The sequence below is a fragment of the Sebastes umbrosus genome, chromosome 1 (genome assembly GCF_015220745.1).
Source record: "Sebastes umbrosus isolate fSebUmb1 chromosome 1, fSebUmb1.pri, whole genome shotgun sequence".
Lineage (NCBI taxonomy): Eukaryota > Metazoa > Chordata > Actinopteri > Perciformes > Sebastidae > Sebastes > Sebastes umbrosus.
In genome coordinates, this window is record NC_051269.1 from 36770064 (window position 1) to 36788050 (window position 17987).

The 17987-nt window shown below is 42.0% G+C and overlaps 2 protein-coding genes across 3 annotated transcripts in view; one reads left to right on the forward strand and one right to left on the reverse strand.

Moving 5' to 3' along the window:
* The window catches only part of LOC119492355 (inositol hexakisphosphate kinase 2-like), a 1011171-nt gene that overhangs the window by 335375 nt on the left and 657809 nt on the right, over positions 1 to 17987 (forward strand). The gene's annotated exons all lie outside the window — the stretch shown is intronic.
* Positions 1 to 17987, reverse strand: part of cdh4 (cadherin 4, type 1, R-cadherin (retinal)) — a 255715-nt gene that overhangs the window by 12723 nt on the left and 225005 nt on the right. The window contains exons 10-12 of one of the 2 annotated variants that reach the window (XM_037774104.1): positions 13294 to 13479; positions 11654 to 11907; positions 5903 to 6054 (exon numbers count right to left, since the gene is read on the reverse strand). In XM_037774104.1, the coding sequence (XP_037630032.1) occupies positions 5903 to 6054; positions 11654 to 11907; positions 13294 to 13479 (592 nt within the window). The remainder of the gene's footprint in view (positions 1 to 5902; positions 6055 to 11653; positions 11908 to 13293; positions 13480 to 17987) is intronic. The other variant, XM_037774170.1, reaches the window with a different exon arrangement.

The window sequence follows — 17987 nt, forward strand, 5'->3', positions numbered from 1 at the left end:
TCCATAGTTAATCAGGATTAATCACACATTTTCTGATCTGTTCAAAATGTACCTTAAATAGAGATTTGTGAAGTATTTAATATTCTTATCAACATGGGAGTGGACGAATATGCTGCTTTATGCAAATGTATGTATATATTTATTATTGGAAATCAATTAACAACACAAAACAATGACAAATATTGTCCAGAAACCCTCACAGGTACTGCATTTAGCATAAAAATATGCTGAAATTATAACATGGCAAACTCAGTCTTACATGTCTGTAGACTCGTGGGTACCCATAGAACCCATTTTCATTCACATATCTTGAGGTCAGAGGTCAAGGGACCCCTTTGAAAATGGCCATGCCAGTTTTTCCTTGCCAAAATTTAGCATAAGTTTGGAGCGTTATTTAGCCTCCTTCACAACAAGCTAGTATGACACGGTTGGTACCAATAGATTCTTTAGGTTTTCTAGTTTCATATGATGCCAGTAGCTTTAGAACTGAGCCCGTTACAACCTAAAAATCACAAGTTGCGTTAATGCATTAAAGAAATTAGTGGCTTTAAAACAAATTTGCGTGAATGCATTATTATTGCTTTAACTTTGACAGCCCCAGTATAAAATTGTTAACATCTTTCCAAAGCTCATATGTTAATTTACAAGACCAAAATAAGTGAGAGCTTAGAAGTTTCAGAATGCTATTTGCAGAAAGAACAATTTACATCTGTGTCACTCTTTAACTTTTGTGAGAAATATTTCACTGGATAGAATCTGTGGATCTGGATCTGTGGAACGACACCTCTTTTACTTTATTTTTGGAAGGAACTTTTGTTGTAAGCACCAAAATCTCACCAGCTTGTTGGGCTCAGTTGGAAAGAAGCGATGTATTGTGTATTTATCATGTATTTCCATGCACCAATCAAGATTTAGCAACATTTGACTCATAACGTGACAGTTATGAAGTCGTTTGTCAATCAAATCTGATCAAACTACACACAAACCGTCCAAATGAAGCTGATTAGCTTTTAGAGTTTTTGAATGCAAAACTCGTAAAATAAATAATACAGAAGGATGTTTTCTTCCAAAATCCAACTTTGATTGTTTCTTATTGAGTCATTAATATTTAATGTAATAGGGAAATACTTAAGATGTGAAGTTTTCAGGGGCTTTAAGCGATCCAAGCGCTGGCAGCAGTGTGGGCACGCTGCAGAACAAATCAGCGAAAGAGAAACTCATAAATGATAATCTCTCTCATTTGAACGTGTTTGTTTTCACTGGGATGTGGTTCAAATTACTGATATAAACATATGGGCCGAATTAAAATGATCAACAGACTCCAGTGGGCTTTAAAACTGACAGCACATAATTAGAGTTGGGTTTTTTTCTGCAGTTATGGAGAAATCTGTGAAATGACTCAAATGAAATCAGTGGATGTGATAGACAAATTTGAAGTGCTTGTGCTTTGTTTGAGTATTCCCAACTTAAGCTATGTTACGTTGAATTCACACCAGAGAAGTGGCACAGTGCGGCCAGCGGCGAGCTGCCATGAAATGTCTTTGGAAAGCTGTGGCAGCACTTCGCCGCAGAACCAAACTAAAAGTTGGGAAAAGTTTAACTATTAGCGGCGAAGTGCTGCCTGACAGGACCGGCAGCCGATCAGTACAGATCATGTGACTCCTGAGACATGTTGACCTGTGTAACAAAGAATTCCTTCCCGACTTCAACACATGAACACGCCTCCTGGCCGAAGAAAAAATGTATTATTGCGGCGAGCTGCACTTCGCCGCAGCCTGGTGTGAATTCTGCGTTACATTTCTACTACATTTTAGAGGGAACTATTGTACTCCACTTCATTTACTTGAGCCCCTATCACTACTATTTACTTTTAAGATTCAGATTTTACTCACAAAACATCTGCTTCTAATTTAATGATGATTTGTTAGATTAAAGCAGGCGACACAGATTTATATAAGAAATTAGTTTAATCTCAACCAGTTAAAGCACCAGCAAGGTTCAGTCATCTGGTTTTAATCCCCTCCGCTCACTCCTCCCTTTCAAAGACTGCGGTAACGTGAGCCGCCGAGTGCAAAACCGTGGTAACGCAGTTCGCCTCGCTCAGAGTCCATCCTTACCATAATAACACTACTTTAGGAGCAACGGAAGTCAGACGGCGGCTGGCGGTACCACGGTTTTGCACTCTGCGGCTCACGTTACTGCAGTTTCACAAGCGTGCCGGAGAACTACGGTGGCCTTCAGGTAACGAAAAGACTGGAAAGGCTCTCTCTAGAACCAGTGTTTGGTTTGTCCGTTCCCGGCTACTGTAGAAACATGGCGGAGCAACATGGCAGACTCAGTGAAGAGGACTCACTCCCTATGTAGATATGAAGGACTCATTCTAAGCTAATGAAAACACAACGAGTCTTTGTTCAGGTGATAGTTATGGATATTATATTCTATTTCAGCTAATAGATCCCCTGAAATGTCACACACTGTTCCTTTAAGTGACAGTTTGAATACAGGATGTTTGCTTATAATTAAGCATTTCTAAGGATCTGAATATTTCTTTTCCACTAACACTCTTCAGTGACACCACTTCAGATCAGAACACAACAACCCCAAAGTACAGATGAAGAAAGTACACTGTGCACTGCTCTGTTGAACAAACAGACTGCAGTGATATATTGTGGCCTTGATATTCAGTTGACAACCCCCTGCACAAAGGCTGTCAGCAAGCCCAACAAAAATTCCTGATGCAATGCAGCACGGATAGAGTTTACACTGGTAGCTCATCAGTGTTGTATTTCAACTTTTTCTCCTCTATCAGACAGTAACTTGATGCATCAACTATGTAAAGGTCTGTTGCCCCTGGCAGGCCCCAAGGCCCATCGACCGTCTTGTCGGTTATGATTGGCTGGGTGCTTTGTTGCTTCTTTCGCTTCGCTTGAGTAGAATAAGTAAAGAGAATTTCAATCAAAGTGGAATATATCCCCTTGTTGACACTGGGCTCCAGAATCAATAGGGAGTCAACACTTTGAGCTTAAGTTGGTGTGCTTCGGGGCAACCGATCCCTCATCTCTCACTGGAGTAAAAACACCTGGGTCCCTCCTACTTACACAGAGAGCAAGCACCTCTATTTGTAGTGCTTTAGTTAAGCTTCGCACATTGTTGCAGCAGCTGAGGCCGACACTCAAGACCTTCATTGACGGATCCTATTTTTATATTTCATCTATCAGACAGGGTGATGAAGGTCGGTGCATATTTATGTACAGTTTATTTTATACGGTACGGTATACACACAGAACATCCCACTCATTCACAGTTCACACACACTTTACTGTAGAGTATATAGCAGGAAATTACATATTTAAAAAATCCATTAATGGAATTCCCTTCATCAGTTTGAGAAGCTTTGGTGGATTATTTTTTGAATTATTTTAATTAAGGCTGTCAATCGATTAAAATATTTAATTGTGATTAATCGCATGATTGTACATAGTTAATTGCGATGAACCGCAAATTAATTGCACAATCTGTTCAAAATGTACCTTGAAGGGAGATTTGTGAAGTATTTAATACTCTTATCAACATGTGACAAATATGCTTGATTTATGCAAATGTAAATATATATATGTATTGCTGGACATCAATTAACAACACAAAACAATGACTAATATTGTCCAGAAACCCTCACAGGTACTGCATTTAGCATAAAAAATACGACACGTCTGTAAAGGGGGAGACTCGTGGGTACCCATAGAACCCATTTTCATTCACATATCTTTAGGTCAGAGGTCAAGGGACCTCTTTGAAAGTGGCCATGCCAGTTTGTCCTCACCAACATTTAGTGTAAATTTGGAGTGTTATTTAGCCTCCTTCACTCTAGCTTTAAAACTGAGCCCGCTACAACCTAAAAATCTCAAGTTGAGTTAATGCGTTAAAGAAATTAGTGGCGTTAAAAAGAATTTGCGTTAATGCGTTATTATCGGGTTAACTATGACAGCCCTGATATTAATATTTAGCAAAATGGGAGTTCTTACTCAGTTTTTTCACAATGAGTTTAGAAGACCTAACCTATGTGATGTGTTAGTCCCATGTTAGTGACAAGACGGACAAATATCGCACAGTCTTCTAGCAAAACACTATATTGTATGTTTAGGGCTTTTATTGTGAAAGGTAAGAAGGGAAGGAGTTGATCTGGTCTTTGTCAAGGTGGAAGGAGTAATACAGTTTGCCGTCCTGGTTCGGGCTATGGAGCCTCTGTGATGTTGTTTCAAAATATAGGTACAACGTGGTTGGTGATCCCTTTAATCGCAGTGCTAAAGCTCAGAAAACGACCTCGTACTGAAAAAAACAAGAATGTTGCTTTTTGCCACTTAATATTTGCGTAGTATTCATGACAAAAAAAAACAGTTCGAAAAAATGTATTGACGTGCAAATTAATCACACTAAATAAAAGCTGCTGCCGGTGCGTAAAGGCCTTTAATGTATTTCTTTAGAATCGAGGTGAGGTGTACCTCGGGTGAATGAAAGAGCTTACAGGGCTGTTTTCCAGCAAGTAACCCTACACTGTTACAGTATGTCAAGGGACAGCACAACACCTTAACTGAAGGTACAGACCCAGTATATATAATAATACATTATGTTTCAGATTGTGATCCTAGTTTTAGATGATCAGTGTTGAGTAGTGAGAAATATGCCAGAAAAATGTGTTACCTGACTATATTGTGATATATTATTACAACCACTACAGCCATCCCATGCCTGTGCAGTAATACTTTCATTCTGATGATGAATGATGATGAACAAAATGTATAACAAACAGCTTCCTTTTCAGTCGGATGATGATTGATTGTTATCTACATTAAAATATAGCCGATGCAATTTTTTTCACAACGAAAACAAACAAACAAACCAAACAAGATCATGAGCCGACAGTATCTCAGTGCTACAGCAGCTATGTCAGATTCTACATGGACATGGCGGTGCTTTGAGCTAAATGCTAAAATGCTCACAATGACAATGCTAACATGCTGATGTTTAGCGGGGTTAATGGCATCTCGGTTTAGTGTGTTAGCGTGATGATATTCGCAAATTAGCACTGAACACAAAGTACCACTGACGGCGTGTTTCCACCAGATCTCAGTGACGGAGGGCGTCTCAACGCTTTTCATTCATTTCCTGTGGAAAGCAGGAGAAGCAGTCGCCCAGTGCATGGTGGGAGTGCGAGTCGGAGGGGGTCTGTATTTGCATAAAGTTGAAAAATCTAAAATTTATGCAAATGAGCCCGTCCAGCACGACGCGTCCGGCTCACGAAACTTGGACCAAGCTGTCAAACTAGGCAAATCTAGACCTTAAATTAAACAAGTTTCAGCAGTGGCATCGCCTATTTCTCGCCTAAAATGTTTTCAGAAATAGATTTTGGTTGATTGTTTCGATGAAATAACAACGTTTATGAGCAGGGCGCCATGTTGTTTCCTATTTGAAACGGCGAGCAGAAACCCAGGGACCAATCAGGTGCATTCCACGATAGGGTAAGTCACTGCTTGAGCGGCCAGTTGAGTGGAGCAATGCGTCCCCTAGCGTCCTCGCCGGATCTGGTGGACATGTAACATTAGGCTGATGGGAATGCTATTAGTTATACAAATATTTGGTCATAAACCAAAGTATTGGACAAAGTAGAATTGTGACCTGATGATGGCGCTAGATGAAAAGTTATAAGTTATAACAATTCATCTTGAAGGTGGCCAAATTTCATGGCAATCCATCCAATATTTCTTCATTTCTTTCAGTCAAAACCACAAATGAGTGGTGGTCCGGCCAACATTGCCATCCCTAAAGCTACGCTGCTCATGTCTCTATAGTCCTGTACGTACTCTTCTGTTAATCAGATCACACACACACAGTCATCCTGACTTACCGGACTTACCATTGTCGAACGCCAGGAACGTGGCCTCGTACACGTTGTTCTTGACGTACATGGACTCTCGGTCCAGCAGGGCCATGGTGGTGATCTGTCCGTTGGTCCGGTTGATCTTCAGCCAGTTAGCTGGGTCTGACAGCTTGGAGTACCTGCACACACACACACACACACACACACATCCACAGAGACAGAAATACTTCATTAATCCAACCACACACACACACACACACGGAAATGTCAACTTTTGCAGCCGACTGTTACTTGAATTCCAGCAGCTCTGAATCTTTTGCTCCAAAGTACCCATTATCAGGTGGAATGTTCATTACCATAATAAGCAAGCACCTTTGAAATATTACAGTGACATGGAGAGCAGAACATATGTTCGCTGAGTTTATCATAGCGGCAGCTCATTAGCATGAAGACCGATGAAAACCTGAATCCATATGCAGAAGAGCCAAGCAGCGCTCTTAACAACTTCACTCCTCTTTGTACCCACACAGCCGCCACGGCGACTCTCGGCGCTGTCACCGGTCGATATGTCAGCGGAGTGGAAAGTGACAGCTGCAATTAAAGTCTGTAAATCCCATTAACTACCATGACGAGTCTTAACAACTGACCGAACGGAGGATGCACTTCCTCTCTCGGATCTAATGAGGAATGGTTAATTGCGGACAAGCGAGAGGCACCGCAGGCGGGTAGATGGTCAGCGTGTCACCACGGTGACAGGAGGTGGAAGGTGAAAGAAGCAGAGTGATACAGATCAGAGGCGTGTTGCTGGAAGTAAGCGTGGTCGGTAGAAAACGGGCTTAACTAAAGCAGTGCGTTGGAGGCTGACACTGGTTAGCCAGAGCCTCGCAGGCACGGAGAAAACTAATTCCACCTCCAGCTGAAGACACACACTTCTAGGCTGCTACACACAGACACCCTCCATCATGTCTTTCTTCTTGAGAGAATAAAATAAACAGATGAAAGTAAGTCTAATTTCTAGTGAAAGAGATTGTCATGCAGTGTTTAGTCAGGATCTGATGATACCCGGCAGGTTACATTCTGGTGTTAGCGTGTCACGCCTGGCACTCTCATCTCCTTCCTGTGCCAACAAGATGTCACCTCCTGCTGTCTTCATGTGCAGCTGGCAGAGCAAAGTGTCTGACTACTGACGACTGCTATAACCCGTAACCCTTAATGTTCTGTCTGGGGCCCTGGAGACTCTGGACCCTCTTTAACAGCTCGAAAACATACCCGACATTACTGTTTTATCAGCTTTGGTACTTCTGGGCTTTTTTCTATTTTTATGAGAATTGCTTATAAACATGATTTGTACTGACGACAAAAGTCCTCTTGAAAAATATGACGCAAACTAGGGTTAAAACTAGGGTTGGTAATCTTTAGAAACTAGCAAGTTAGATTTTAAAAATGATCCAACCAATAAAACGAGCCCACAGGGCTGCAGCTATCGATTATTTTAGTAATCGAGTATTCTGCCAATTATTCCATCGATTAATCACATAAAAAAATACTTTGTGTTTTATTGAGGAGCAATAGTAAATATACAAAAGAGAAAGTAAGACGTGTCTTTTTAAATGAACAACTAATTGGTTTCCTTTTTAGAAAAATCTACATTTTTATTGCTTGAATTGTATACAGTAATATTATATGTCAAAACTAAACCCATTTAGTGCATTTAAAGTGGCAGTAGGCAGAACATTTTTGGCATCATTGGGCAAAAATTCCTTTTAGCATATTGTAATTCAAGACCTCTACACCTCCTCATGGCTCTGTTTTCAGGCTTTAAATAATCTAACCCTGTGACGGGAGACTTTGGTCAATCACAGGTTATTTCAGAAACAGAGCGTTGCTATTGGCTGTTCATTCAACGGAGGCAGCTGTCAATCACTCACGAACTCTGACCAAACGGTCAAACTAGGCAGCGCTGATCGAATATGAATCAATATTCTGTTACTGCAATGCCTATTTCTATTCATATTTGATCAGCGCTGCCTAGTTTGTCTGCTTGGTCGGAGTTTGCGAGCCATTGACAGCTCCTCAGAGACTGTAAGGCTCCAGCTCGGCTCTGATTGGTTGGACACAGAGGCACATTATTTTTTCCAGATGACCTGTCTCATGCACTACTGTCCGGATATAGTGACCGTATTATAGAAATAACTTTTTTTAATCATATTTGCTCCAATTCTACCCACTGCTGCTTTAAGTGCTATTTTTACATTCTGTGTTTTAAATAAAACATTTTCTGAAATGCAAATAAATACCAGTAAATTAAAAAAATAATAATTTCAAATTGCGTTAAAAAGCTTGAGGAAGACTCCGTGACGGCAATGAGTTCACGGGCAGAGTGCAAACAGGAAGGCAGGAAGGTAGGTCTTTTTTTATTTTATTTTTTTATAAAGTTTTAGTTTCTCTAAGTGACATTCTGCCATGTCAGCAATCCCTGCTGAGTCTACCTGCTGCATTCTCAACCTGTTTAGTTCAAACCACCATCTGTTGTGTCATTTCTTCAAATGAAAATGGAGATTCCTGGATACATTTGCAGTTAAAGCTGAAGTAGGCCAGATTGGAGCCAATATGATTAAATAAAAAGTTATTTTTATAAAAACGGTCACTATATCGTGACAGAAGTTCATGAAACAGGTGACCTGAAAAAAATCATGTCCCTCTGTGTCCTCCAGTGCTCCTAACGACATTTGCAAGATTTCACAGACCGGAGGAAAACAAGCAGTGAGAGCTGATCTGAGGTCTGCTGTCCAGCTGCCGTCTATGAGAGCCGGCTGTCAATCACTGGCGAACTCCGACCAAATGGTCAAACTAGGCAGCACTGTTCAAATATGAATCAATATTATGTTACGTTAATGCCTATTTCTCCCCTCAAATGTTTTCAGAATCATCTTGTAGTGCACGGTTTAGCTGTAAAATGAGAAAGTTTGTGACGCCGCCGCCATTGTGAAATCTGGTGAAGGAACGTCAAGTTCTGGTCACATGACCGGAGCACAGCCAATAGGAGCGCTCTCTCAATGAAATGACCTGTGATTGGTCAAAGTCTCCCGTCACAGGCTAGATTTTCTAAAGTCTGAAAACAGAGCCATGAGGAGGAGCAGAAGTCTAGTTTTCTCTCAGAAAACTTGAATTACAATATGCTGAAAGGTAATTATGGAATATGGAATATACTGCATACTGCCGCTTTAAGGACTCACATTACTGTGATCCAACAAAGAACTGGAGCTCCTCTAAAGGCCAAACACTACGTGATAGTCAGATACTGTATAGCGAGGCAGTTTCCGATATTTTGTCCACCCTGTAATGTGTACAACCGTATATGTATCACCCTTTCCCTCTGTGTGTCACCAGTGTTTAACGGCGGTGTTTAATCAGCGGCGAGCAGTATCTTCCTCTCCCGTGACATTCTCAACCGACCCTCCGCCCACAGACCGAGCTCCCGTTACCTCCCCGTTGCCAGGCGACTGGTGTGAAGAGGTCATCCTGTAATGAGTTGAACACTGTCTGTCTGCCCTCCTTAGATCCCTATCTTCTTTTCTCCTCGTCCTCCTCCCATCCCTCCTAACTGGGGTGACACACAGCGGGCATCGTGCCATCCAGACATCGACCCCCGTGTGACACAGACTCCCACATGCCCACAGAGGTCCAGCGGCACCGTTCCACTCCATAGCCAGCTCCAACCAGAGGGATTGATTTTTCTTAATGTCAGCGAGACGGCCTCTTCCACTGAGGAACCCGGTGGAAATGTTACTGAATTGATAGCGAGGGAGGGAGTGGGAGATGTACTGGTGTATATACTGCACAGAGCGAGTGAGCAGTATTCAGGTTTCTTTTCCTAAAAAGACATGTCATGCAAACTAAGTGGGCTGAGCTCTTCTGCTCTTTGAGAGAAGTAACTCCTCTTTTACTCTCTTCTTCCACCCCCCCGCCACTCATCCCTCCCTCCCTCTCGCTCCCGCTGACCCTGTCACTTTCTTCTCTGTCAGTCTGTGTGTCTGTTATTGATGGGAGCTCAGAGCCGCTGTCTTCTCCAAAGCAGCTTGCCAGCAGACGCTCAGCTCATGCTCAGACAGCCTCATCTCTGCTGCCGCTGTATTCCCTTTAGGTGACCTCGCTTGAACCCTCGCTGAAGCTCACACAAAAAGACACGGAGATGCAGAGCCGTAGACTCACGAACGCACGCCAACATGCGCATGAGCTCCCACAGAAGATGAGTGAAAGGCCTGAGCGTGAGCAGTGGATGGGAGAGGAGCCAGCTCTTCTGAATTTATTGCTTTTTTATTTCTCTCTCTCTGAAAGAGAAAGACGATGTGAGGCCGAGCATTTTTTTGCCAGCTGATTTTACTGTTAGATGTGATTTAAGTGGCAGCATGAGTTAATTTATGTGTGTTTGTGAGTGTGTGTTTTTCTGTTCTAGTTAGTATTAGAGCCCTGCGGAGTGAGGATAGTTTTGTGATGTGAGGTCATGTTGGTTGGTTGGTCCTCACTTCTAAAGGTCTTAGTTTAGGGCTTGGGCTTAGGCAATTTAGTATTGTACTTCCATGAAGTTGGGAGACTCACGAGAGACAGTATAAAAAAATAATGGTCAAAATCGAATATGCAGCCCGCAGAGCAGAAGCAGCAGCACATTAGTAAAGCTTCAGTCCTCAGGCAGTGTCTACACGGGGTGCGTTCAGGCACAGTATTGAGTGTACTGTATGTCACCCACGTTTTGGCTGCACTCCGAGCCTTCTCTAAAATCTAGTCTCTAGTTGCAGGGCCAGCTTTTTAAACATGCATTTTCTATTAACTGACACTTCTTTAGTGGAGACCAGTGGGCTATCTCCGCTTCTGAAAAGTGAAGGCAATGCTGAAGTGCCTTAAACCTGCATTCTTTCTAACAGCCAGCAGGGGGCGACGACTCTGGTTGCAAAAAGAAGTCTGATTGTATCGAAGTCTATGAGAAAATGAGCCTACTTCTCACTTGATTTATTACCTCAGTAAACATTGTAAACATGAGTTTATGGTCTCAATGGCTAGTTTCAAGTCTTCTTCAATACAGCATGATGTTCATTTACTAAATTATGGTCCCATTTAGAGTCAAATAGACCATAAAGCAGGGGATGCTTTAGGGCGTGGCTACCTTATGATTGACAGGTCGCTACCACGGCGTTGTCCGGTCTGGGAGTTGTCCGTGTTTTTGTCTTACAACTTTTAACCCTTTCACAGTGTGTTTTCAGTTCATCAAAGTTTATATTAACATTTGGTCACCCAAAAATGTCTTATTCAGTGTTCGGTTGTTCTTATCTCCACCCTCTCGTGTCACTTATGGTTGCAAAAAACCAAGATGGTGACGGCCAAAATGTCGAACTTGAGGCTTCAAAACGGCAGTCCACAAACCAATGGGTGACGTCACGGTGACTACGTCCACTTCTTATATACAGTCTATGGTGGAGACCAAAACAGAGCTAAAAGGAGAGTGAATATTGGACTTATATTAATCAGATGGGCACAAACACGACTCCAAATGAATGCTAATGTTGCTGTGTGTCTGCTGGATGTGTAAATAAGCAACTGTTGCTTATCAGTTCGCCATGTTACAGCCAGTTTTTGCTCCCCGCAAAAAAAAATCAATTAATGCAGCTTCAGAAAAGACCATTTCTATATAGGGTTTTGGCATTTCAGGTTAAGGTGCCGTCAAAAAATGCTGATCAGGACGTCCAGAGTGTACTTGTATTGTGTCAGTGGGTTTTAAAGTACCTGACAATCTGGTGGATGAAGTGGTCCGGGTCCTGAGCAGCGAACACGGTGAGAGTGGTCCCCGCCGGCACTCCCTCCTCAAAGCGGATCAACCTGGGGTTGACGGGGAAGACGGGCGGCTCGTTCACATCCTGAACCGAAATGGTGACTCCCGCTGTGGACTGAAGCGAGGACTGGATGCCGCTGGCAAGGTGGGCCTGGTTGGAAACCACCACGGTCAGCATGAAGGCACGGTTCATCTCAAAATCCACCGGCTATAGAGGAGAGCCATGAGGAGGGAGAGACGAGAGAGACGACAAGATGGGAGCGAAATGAGCGTAGCTGATTGCAAGATTAGTTCTAACTGTGTTCCAATTTGAGAAATTACATATAATTCAGTGAAAACAATGTGAGACACTCAATCATCAACATCTGGCACTTCAGAGCAGGTGGAAGCACAAGATGCTGTGTTGAATAATAATGGAGAACAAAGCTAAACAAAAGACACCAGGATGTGTGTAGAGAAGCTACATTCGTACTAGGGCTGCAAAGTTAACGCGATAATAACGTGTTAACGAAAATTCCTTTTAACACACTCATTTTTTTAGCGCAACTTCTGATTTTAGGTCGTAGCAGGCCCTTGTCGTGAAGGAGGCTAAATAACGCTCCAAACTTACGCTAAATTTTGGCGAGAAAAACTGGCATGGCCATTTTCAAAGGGATCCCTTGACCTCTGACCTCAAGATATGTGAATGTAAATGGGTTCTATGGGTACCCACGAGTCTCCCCTTTACAGACATGCCCACTTTATGATAATCACATGCAGTTTGTGGCAAGTCATAGTGAAGTCAGCACACTGACACCCTGACAGCTGTTGTTACCTGTTGGGCTGCAGTTTGCCATGTTATGATTTAACCTTCCTGTTGTCCTCGGGTCAAATTTCACCCGTTTTCAAACTTAATTATATCATAAATATGGATTTCTTTAATCTAATTCCCGCAAAATAACATGGTTGGTTCCCTACTACGGTCTTGCCAAAAAACTACTACTTTCGTTGAATTTTGTTTTTTTTATTCAAATTTATAGCCTCATTGTGTCATTATTTGCTGCCATTTGAAATGGTTTCAAAACAATATCTAACTAAACTTGGACGTATACCAGCCTGTGATAATCCATCAACATTATGTTCCTCTGATAATAACTATAGTCAAAATAATTCTGAATTTCTGCTTTTTTTTTACTCAAAAATGTGGTTTAATTTCACAAAAATGTGGCTTATCAATGTTAATTTCCCCCCCAAAAAAGTGTAAAACTTGTGGTAATGATTTGGAATGAAGTTGGTCATAAAGGTGTAACACAGAATTGGGTGATAATTTATACTGTATGTTTTATGAACAGTCAAACCAGACCGAGATAAAAGTTGCACGGTCGATGGGAAGACAATAGGAGGGTTAAGCATATTTTTTAGGCTAAATTTCTGGACAATATCTGTCATCTGACATACATACATTTGCATAAAGCAAGCATATTTGCCCACTCCCATGTTGATAAGAGTATTAAATACTTGACAAATCTCCCTTTAAGGTACATTTTGAACAGATAAAAAATGTGCGATTAATCACGATTACACATTTGAATCAATTGACAGCCCTAATTTTTACCTTGACCACCGTCAGCATGCCCTCGTTGGTGATGGGGTTGGTGCGGATGGTGAAGTGTCCGGAGGGGTCGCCGCTGACGATGCGGTAGACGGCGTTCCAGTTGGGACTGTGCGGCTGATCCCGGTCCACCACCGTCAGGTTGGTCACCACCACGTTCACCTTGTTCTCCGGCACCTCGCCTGAAAACTACAGAGCAGGAGGAGGGAAGGAAGTGAAGGAGAGAGGAGGTGACAGCAGGGAGAATAGGAGAGATTACATATGATGTTGCTAATGCATGTTAATACGTTGATTTATTGAGATTTGCTTGTGTCATCATCCATCTTTTAGCATTCTCCATAACTGCTTTTATGAAAACAAACTGCTTTTAGGATCGTGCCAATAATGCTCATTACGCTGAAAGTGTACAGCAAAACAAATGGGGGAGAAATTAGAAAGCTAGGAGAGGAAGACGGAAGACAGACGGAGACATATTTGTTTAAATGTGCCTAATAGAGAATCATATCCTTAATTATGTTAATGCTGTCCCTTCTTCCGCGCCATGTCTGCTCATATGAAACTCCTATTTGAACTAATGGATTTGTTCAATTAAGTGTTTACTCGTTTAATTTAGATTCTGTGCATTCACCAAATCTAGGTCTTAATAAGCAATTAGATAAGTACTGTAATTAAGGCAGCGGTAGGAATAATCTTTGGCTAATGATCTTCATTATATTGCAATCTGAAACAACTCCCCTCTGAACTAACTCTGGAGGAAACTTGGTTGCAGCTGCAGAGCCTGAAGAGGAATTTACAGAGCAATAGGATCCATGTCTTTCTCTATAGGGATTTATCAGGCTACAGAGGGAGGGGCACTCGGAGGTAGACACACACACACACACACACACACACACACACACACACACACACACACACACACACATTAAAAGCTCTCATTGTCGGACGATAATCCGTGTTTCCTCTTGTGAAGCGTTAACTTGTTTATGGGGTGTGTCTGCCAGCTGCTGTTCACTTTAATGGCTTCATCATCGTGGGATTGAAGTAGCGTCCAAACCGCCCCGATTCCTCTCTTCCTCCTCTCTCCCCTCCCTCGCCCTCCCCTTCTCTCCTATCCCCTGCAGTACGACCACGCTGATAAGCACAGAACAAATTAAATATGCACTCTCAGTCTCTTGTGTGTGGGCTCCTCCATTTCATTTTCACCCCGGGCTTTAGCAACAAACACCACCACAAACCTTCCAAGCTTGTTTGGTTGCGCTGTCAGACGGCCAAATGGAATATGCTCTCTCAGAGAGAGAGGCGTTGTACACAATGGTGCTGCTGACTGTAGGGGAGCACGCTTCCAAAATGGCCACTCTCACTAAAAGGCAATGTGGAGCCATTGATAAGCCACTAGAGACACAGACTTGCAGTTTCTGGAGGATTTTGTAGTTACAAAGGAGAAGGAGGGGAAAAGGAGCGGGGCGAATGAGATTCACTCGTAGGTAATCATTAAACCTCGGCTGACTTTTGCCAGCGAATATAAAATTCAAATGACACAAAATAAAAAGATTCATTAAACTTTAGTTTGAGTTGCTATTTCACAAAAGGTTTAGTCAGTATTACATAGGGCTTTATATATAAAACGTTTATGTGCTTCGCCTATTTAAACATTCAACAAGGAGAACTTTATTGGAGGAAATATTAGGAACAGTGTGTTCAGCAACATTAGGTGACGACGCCGCGGCCACAAATGACAGTTCAGGGATAAAGGTGAGAACATATAGAGACGGAAATCACTCTGCAGATTGGAATTGTTTTGTTAAGTTCAGTTTAAAGATTCGTAGTCTGGCTGTGTCACTCACTACTCACTATGTAGCGAGTTTGCCATTTTGTAGTGCTGTCCGAATGTATAGTGATAATAATTATACCCTATATAGTGGACTCAAAGTATCCCATAATGCATTGTGTAAAACAACGGTCACTAACCAGGTACTACTGTATACAGAGTGCTCCAGGGATGATGTATTATTGTAGGCCAACCAGGAAGTTAGCATCGAACCTTGTTCCCTCGACAAAAAGCCAATGGGATTGTTCCAGTGGGTTTTGGATTATTGCAGAAAATAAGCTCAGTGGCAAACACACGTTTATGATACTTACACGTTTTGTTCAGCAAGATAATCTTCACAGATTAACACCGCTGTTATGATTTTTGAAGCGTAAATGCAATCGGCAGAAGTAAAAAGCTAACGTTAGGCTATAAATAAACTACGCCACGGTCACATGACCGCGAGTATACTCAACGAGGCTGTAAAGGCAGACGAGTCGGCGTGATGACGTTTAGTAGTCTGATTTAGCCACTTGTTAGCTACTGCCTTTTTTAAGACACAAAAAGCTTCAAAATTCACGAGTGGGATATTTTATTATTTATTTATGTATTTCATGTCGTAGAACAAAACGTTAAAATCTCTTCAGCTCGTGTTAACCACAGACCTTATTTCAGGCATCCAACTAAAAACCCATTGACTTCCAGACGAGGGAACCGGAAGTGCTAAAATGCTGACTCATTTCCGGGTTTTAGGACTCATTCCTGTAGCGCTCTATGTAGTCAGTAGGGAGAAGTGAATAAGTGAATGATTCCAGACACAGCCACAGAGTACATTATCACTTTTTCCAGCTAAGCGATAGCATCACTGTTTAAATGCACTTCAGAACGTACAACGGTAAGTGAATGCATCACCGTTCATACGACGCCGCTCATCTCTGCAGTGTCATGGTACGGTCAGGCTGTTTCTAGTTCCAGCTAATACGTTCAGTTCAGTACAAAACCAGCATATAAAAGCACTGTTTATAAGGTTAATGGCTCAGCAGCCGATTCTCTGAGACAATAATCACATTGTGATTGTCTCTGTGGTTTTCTTGGTCTTTTAATAAGCTTTTAACCAGGAAGTAACATGCTGTGCATCACAGCTGAGCTGACAACTGTACTTTCAGTCACCAGTGAGCTACTGATTCGGTCAGTGATTATGGTGATTCATGGGGATTTCTTTAGTCGCTTAGTGTGGTTTTTTTATGCTTTTTTCATGCTGAATGGCTTATTTCTAAGAAACTTATGAGCACATCTCTAGTAAACACATTTAAAGTGGTGATTTTGTGTGATTCTTTGTGGAGAAACTCAGTTTTACAGATCTGTCGAATAAATCAACTAATCGATAAGTCGATTCAGTAGAGCCACTTTCTGAATACCTCTAAAAACATAGAGTAATAGTAACACGAGTACATACTAGTCCTAACGTTAGTGGCCAGACTCATTAAAGTCAGTTGCACAGCAATATCTATCTAAAGTTGGATAACATTACCCGCCCCTGGTCATACCAGAGCAAGTAAAACTGTGGCTGTGAAACCCCTGAGTGGACTGAATTGAGCGAGGGTGCTTATGCATTTTATTGCTGATGAATCCAGTTATTAATTTGTAAAAGAAATAATTTGTTTTTCGTCTTTCAAAAGTTCTTTAAAGAGCTCAAACGCAGGGAGTGAGGTAGGAACACTTTAGGCCAACATTTGTTGACCCTGAGGAGAAAATTACTTTTATAACTTCACCATTTAAAGCGTAATCATCATCATCGTTGGCAAATTATGCCAGGGTCTTATTTTATGAAGCGCCCGACATGCCGATAGATCTCAAATGTGTGAAGGCCAGCACCACGCAGAAGCCATCTAACACAGGGTCACTAATGCCTGATCATTTCTAATGATTGCTTTTCATATTTTAAACTGTTCAGACACTCGAAGCTGCAGCCCAGCCGGGGGGAAATCAGTGTGGCTACAGAGCTGCACAGACCCCACAGAATTTTAGAAAATAAATCTGCATCAAGGTGCACGGCCCAGCAGGGGAAATCTACTACCAGTTTCACTGAAAAACTGACTCAGCAAATGCTCCTTTTTTAGACAGCGGAGCTACAGAATGAGCTCTTCTTTTCCTTCATGGGGTGCTGAGAACAAAATCCAAATGGTAATGACAGCATTATGTACGAATAAATGTCCCAAAACAGACTCCTAGTATTATCAGACCGCCATCGGTCCACTTAAGACGGCTGTTATGTCTCCTCTATAGAGCAATAAAGATATAGCTACTGGCAACAAGCGTCTACCCTCATTCTCATTTTTCATGCTATACAGACATATCCAGCTGCTTTTCCTGGCAGTCTGCTCCGTTTTTTTTAACACAAATCAAAGTCAAGCAGTGGGAAGCTGGGGGAAAGCATGGTGAATAATCTCAGCACTCCGACTCTTTCAGCTATTTAGGAGCTGCAGCTCTACAGGTGAATCACAAATAGCAGCTCTCTATTCAGATCTGCACGCCTGTGTGTCGGAGAGTTCAAGCTTTCAAGCCCACAAGTCTTCCAGGGAACTCTCCGGCTCCCCGTCATTGTTCTCTGAATGACAAACCACCAGGTGCACATTAGTTGGGTGTGATACACTTGATTAGATACTTTGATTAGATAGATTGTGGCAAGTACCATTGCTTTTTTTGTTTATCCCATAATGACAAACATAGCGCTACCACTACGCGTCCAGGCCCATGTGGCGAAATGAATAAAACATTTGACTTCGTTTTTTTTTTTTCAAATTAGATGCTATATATCAGCTCGGTTCACGCCCCCGCAAGCAATTTCACTTAATTAGCGTGCTTATGTTTTCTCTATGCCTCCCGTAGA